Source organism: Stenella coeruleoalba (assembly GCF_951394435.1).
Source record: "Stenella coeruleoalba genome assembly, chromosome: 11".
NCBI classification, from domain to species: Eukaryota; Metazoa; Chordata; class Mammalia; order Artiodactyla; family Delphinidae; genus Stenella; species Stenella coeruleoalba.
The window spans coordinates 7219743-7223658 of NC_137157.1; the positions used below are offsets into that span (position 1 = coordinate 7219743).

The 3916-nt window shown below is 61.5% G+C and overlaps 1 protein-coding gene across 1 annotated transcript; it reads left to right on the forward strand.

The window, feature by feature from the left end:
• Positions 1 to 1202: 1202 nt before the first annotated feature.
• On the forward strand, positions 1203 to 3362 carry TNFRSF13C (TNF receptor superfamily member 13C; the record flags this gene model as incomplete). The annotated part of the gene is made up of 3 exons (XM_079937707.1): positions 1203 to 1338; positions 1689 to 1928; positions 2390 to 3362. 3 exons carry the CDS (start codon positions 1203 to 1205, stop codon positions 2569 to 2571), a joined length of 558 nt encoding a protein of 185 aa, XP_079793833.1. The 3' UTR covers positions 2572 to 3362.
• Between the last annotated feature and the right edge of the window lie 554 nt (positions 3363 to 3916).

The window sequence follows — 3916 nt, forward strand, 5'->3', positions numbered from 1 at the left end:
GTCTGGTATGGCCCACCATGAGGCTCTAAGTCCGTGCTCCATGCTGAGGCTCTCTGCCAGCCCCTGCCCCCAGGGAGGGGGCAGCATATGTCCAGGAAGGTCGAGGGGGCTTGTGTGTCTGTCTGAGACTCAGTCTGAGAGACACAGGTGAGAGACAGGTGGGTCTGCCCCAAACACCAGGGAGTAGAGACAGACAGGAGGGGCCTCGGTGAGACACAGAGGCGAGAAAGCCTGGACACACACAGCGCTGAGAAAAAGGAGTCGGGTGGGTGAGCTGCCTCCTGCCTACTGGGCCTTGGTCTGTTCGTCTGTCTGTTCATCTGTGGATCTGAGTGTCCCTCCTGCTTAGGATCTGGAGACCGAGCTGTCCCTGAACCTACCCCGTCTGTGCCCTCTACTCCAGCCAGTGGTTCCTCGCTAACCATAGTCAGGCAAATCTGACTATGACACGCCTTGCTTAAAGCCCTTCATGGCTCCCCAGTGCCTTTCCAGCCGGAGTCCCAGCTTCTCTCAGTCAAGGGCCTCTGGTCCCAGTACTCCCTGGCCTTCATATTTAGGCCCTTGCTCACCCTGGGCGCTCCCCTAGACCTCACTCCACTAGCAAACACCTTCTCATCATCTCCACAAAGCTTTCCTGTCCCCTCCGTGGTGATCATCTTCATTGATGCCGCTGCCGTGAGGCATTGTCTCCCCCATCACCACCTCCAGGGTGGGAGTCGTCTGGGGCCTGGTACAGTATGGCCACTCAGGATGTGTTTGATGAACTGAGCAGCTCTGCCTGAGAAGGACAGGAGGGTTCCCCGGAGGAGGCAGGTGGGGGGGAGATGCCTGGTGAGCATGGTCTAGGACTCTGGGCTGGCCTTGGGAAGCAGGACAGAGGAGGCCACCCAGAGGTCTGTGTCCCGATTAAGGGGCCCATCCTCTGCTCCCCAAGAGCAGGCCCTGGTTTGAGCCCCAGCCTCATCTCAGTGCCCAGCAGAGGGCCCGCCCAGTGGTTGTCTGGAGGTGATGGTTGAATGGAGAAACCACAGATAGAAGGTCTGGGGTGCCGGGGCCCTGGCTAAGAGTGGCCCCACCTGGTCCCACCCCAGCAGGCAGGAGGGCGGGGTGGGTGGTGGCCCCGCCCGGTTTCCTCCCCATGGGGCAGCAGAGGCCAGACTCAGCCCCAGCGGGGTAGGCAGACAGGCATGGGCTTCGGCAGCATGAGGCGAGGGGCGAGGGGCCTGAGGGGCAGAGACATGCCGGCCACCCCGCAGTGCCTGCAGGCCCAGTGCTTCGACCCGCTGGTTCGCAGATGCGTGGCCTGCAGTCTCCTCCGGACGACAGAGCCTAGACCGGGTAAGAGTTGAGCCGCGCTGACGGACGGCACGCAGGGCGGCCCTGAAAGGGGAGGGAGGGTTCTGCCGGGAGGACCCCGCCCTACCAGAGTCGCAGGCATGACCCCCACCTGTCCCAGGACGTCGGGGGGCATCGCGTTAACGGGCGAGGAGGGGGGCCTGTGGGCTGGGGCCTGGATGGCGACCAGCCATCGCCGCGTGGCCCTCATGGCCCCCTCTCTCCCCCTCCCCCTGCCCTGCCCCGTCCGGCTGTCCCTCCCCTCCGCGGCCCAGCCTCGCCCCCCTCCGACCCTCCCCCTCCCCGCTCGCCTCTCCCCTCTGCCCCGTGCTCTGCCTGCCCGTCCCCTCCAGCAGGTGGCCCGAGCAGTCTGGCGCCCGGGACGGCGCTGCAGCCGCAGGAGTCGGTGGGCCCGGGGGCCACGGCCGAGGCCGCGCTGCCGCTCCCGGCGCTGCTCTTCGGCGCCCCCGCGCTGCTGGGCCTGGCGCTGGCCCTGGTCCTGTTGGGCCTGGTGAGCTGGAGGCGCCGACGGCGGCGGCCCGGCGCGGCGGCCGCCCCAGAGGCCCTGGAGGCCCCGGACAGAGACCAGGATGGTAAGTTCCGTGTCTAGGGGAACCGAGAGGGCTGGGGGCCGTCGGAGGGGAGACATGGCCCTTGAGGGGCAGGGGCAGGGGCAGGGTAAAGGCGTGGGGGAGGTCTGAAGCAGAGGCTGGGCTCTAGGGGGTGATGCAGACAGAGGGGACGAAGACTTGTGTGAGGAAGAGACACAAGGCTGGGGAGCCCGGTCGAGGGAGGGGGTCTGTCCTGCCCTCTCTCTGGACAGCCAGACTGGTTCCCACCCCTCCTCGCCCTCTCCCATTTTGCCAGCGCTCTCAGCACTTCCTGTCCTGAGGGCCGATCATGTGCCACCCTCCCCAGTCCCGCCAGTGGGGCTTCATCAACTGACTTCTCTCTCATAAGTCAGAGGGCTGTTCCTCCAGGGAGGCTTCTGGAACAGGGATGGGGGAAGGCTGTGACCCAATCCTGACCCTGCATTCCCCTGCCACCTCCCCAGAGCCCCTGGACGGTGACAACGTCCTCTCCCTGGGAACCCTGGATGCCACAGCTCCCATCTGGCTTCCGCCCAGTGAAGACCCAGCTACCACCCCACCTGCCCACAGCGTACCTGTGCCAGCCACAGAGCTGGGTTCCACTGAGCTGGTGACCACTAAGACGGCCGGCCCGGAGCAACCATAGCGACGGAGGGGGCAGGAGGTGGTCCCTGCCCTCCCTGCGGGCCATCAGCCAGGGGCTTAGAGATTGAATTCGGTTCTTCACCCCAGTTCTCACCCATCCCTTTTCTGGGAACCATGCTGCTCCCCGGCTAACCCTGCAGAACCACAGGCACCGCAGACCACAGGGTTCAGACTGCATGGCATCGTATGGCATGTTAGCATTTGGCTTAAAATCATACCATCTATGGCAGCCCTCAAAGGTCGTGGCTGAGCTCTGTGCTTTCGAGTGGTTGGGGTACTCTTTTTTAAGCATGGGGAAGCCACCAGAAACCAGAATGAATCTAGGAAAATTATCGAGTGGGAGGATGCTTAATTTGTAGCTGGGTGTTGTATTTTTTTAATACTTGCTCTCAGAGCTGTCCTGCTTTTAAACTGATACAAATGGAAGCAATGGGTAACCAACTGACCTGTTTTCTTTGGGATTGAGTACAAGATGATTTTAAGAAATAGCCTGAATTGTGCTGATTCTTTGGTATCTGTATCCTAGGGTCACCCCTGAGCTTGGCCCAATCTGCTAGGACCTATGATGCCATTTTCACCCTGGTGGCAGCTTGCAGAGCCCCAGGCTGTAGCCCTCCCTTCCCTTGGGAGGAAGCCCTCTCTTCCCTTGGGAGGAAGTCTACAGCCTCTGGAGCTGGACTGCAGATTCACACTGAAGGCACACTGACAGGCATCTCCATCAGAGACCACCTGGAATCCCAGCTGCCTCCAGGGCACACTGGGCTGTACACAGGGCAGGGCCCAGGACCTGCAAGAGGCTCCTTGTTAGGAGGCCAGGGCAGGCCTCTGGCCTTGAACCAGCTGGACCTGATGTCCCTTGAGTGTCCTTCTCTTTGTGGCCTGTCCTCCTCAAGTGCTTGGGTCACTTGGCCACTCTGTGCCAGCCCCCTATGGTCACCCACCATCCCAGTGGAACTGTTCCTCTGACAGTGGTGCCCCTTGCTCTGGGGCCTGGAGCTGAGACCATCTCTTCCAGTTCTGGACCATCCTGTGCACTCAGTCAGCCGCTGACTTTCCTGCCGATCCTCCTACACAGGGACACAGGGTTAGAACCTCCTGGCCTGGACTCCACCCTGGACAGTGTCCTTGGAATTTGTCACAGCTTAGCACCCTGGGAAGGCACGATGGACTGGGAATCAGCAGATGGGATTCTGAGTACCATTTTGTCCCACTTGTAGGTTCTTGACCATGTTCCTTTTTTTTTTTTTCCTTTGCCATGCTGCGCAGCTTATGAGATCTTAGTTCCCTGACCAGGGATTGAACCCAGGCCTTCGGCAGTGAGAGCTAGGAGTTCTAACCACTGGACC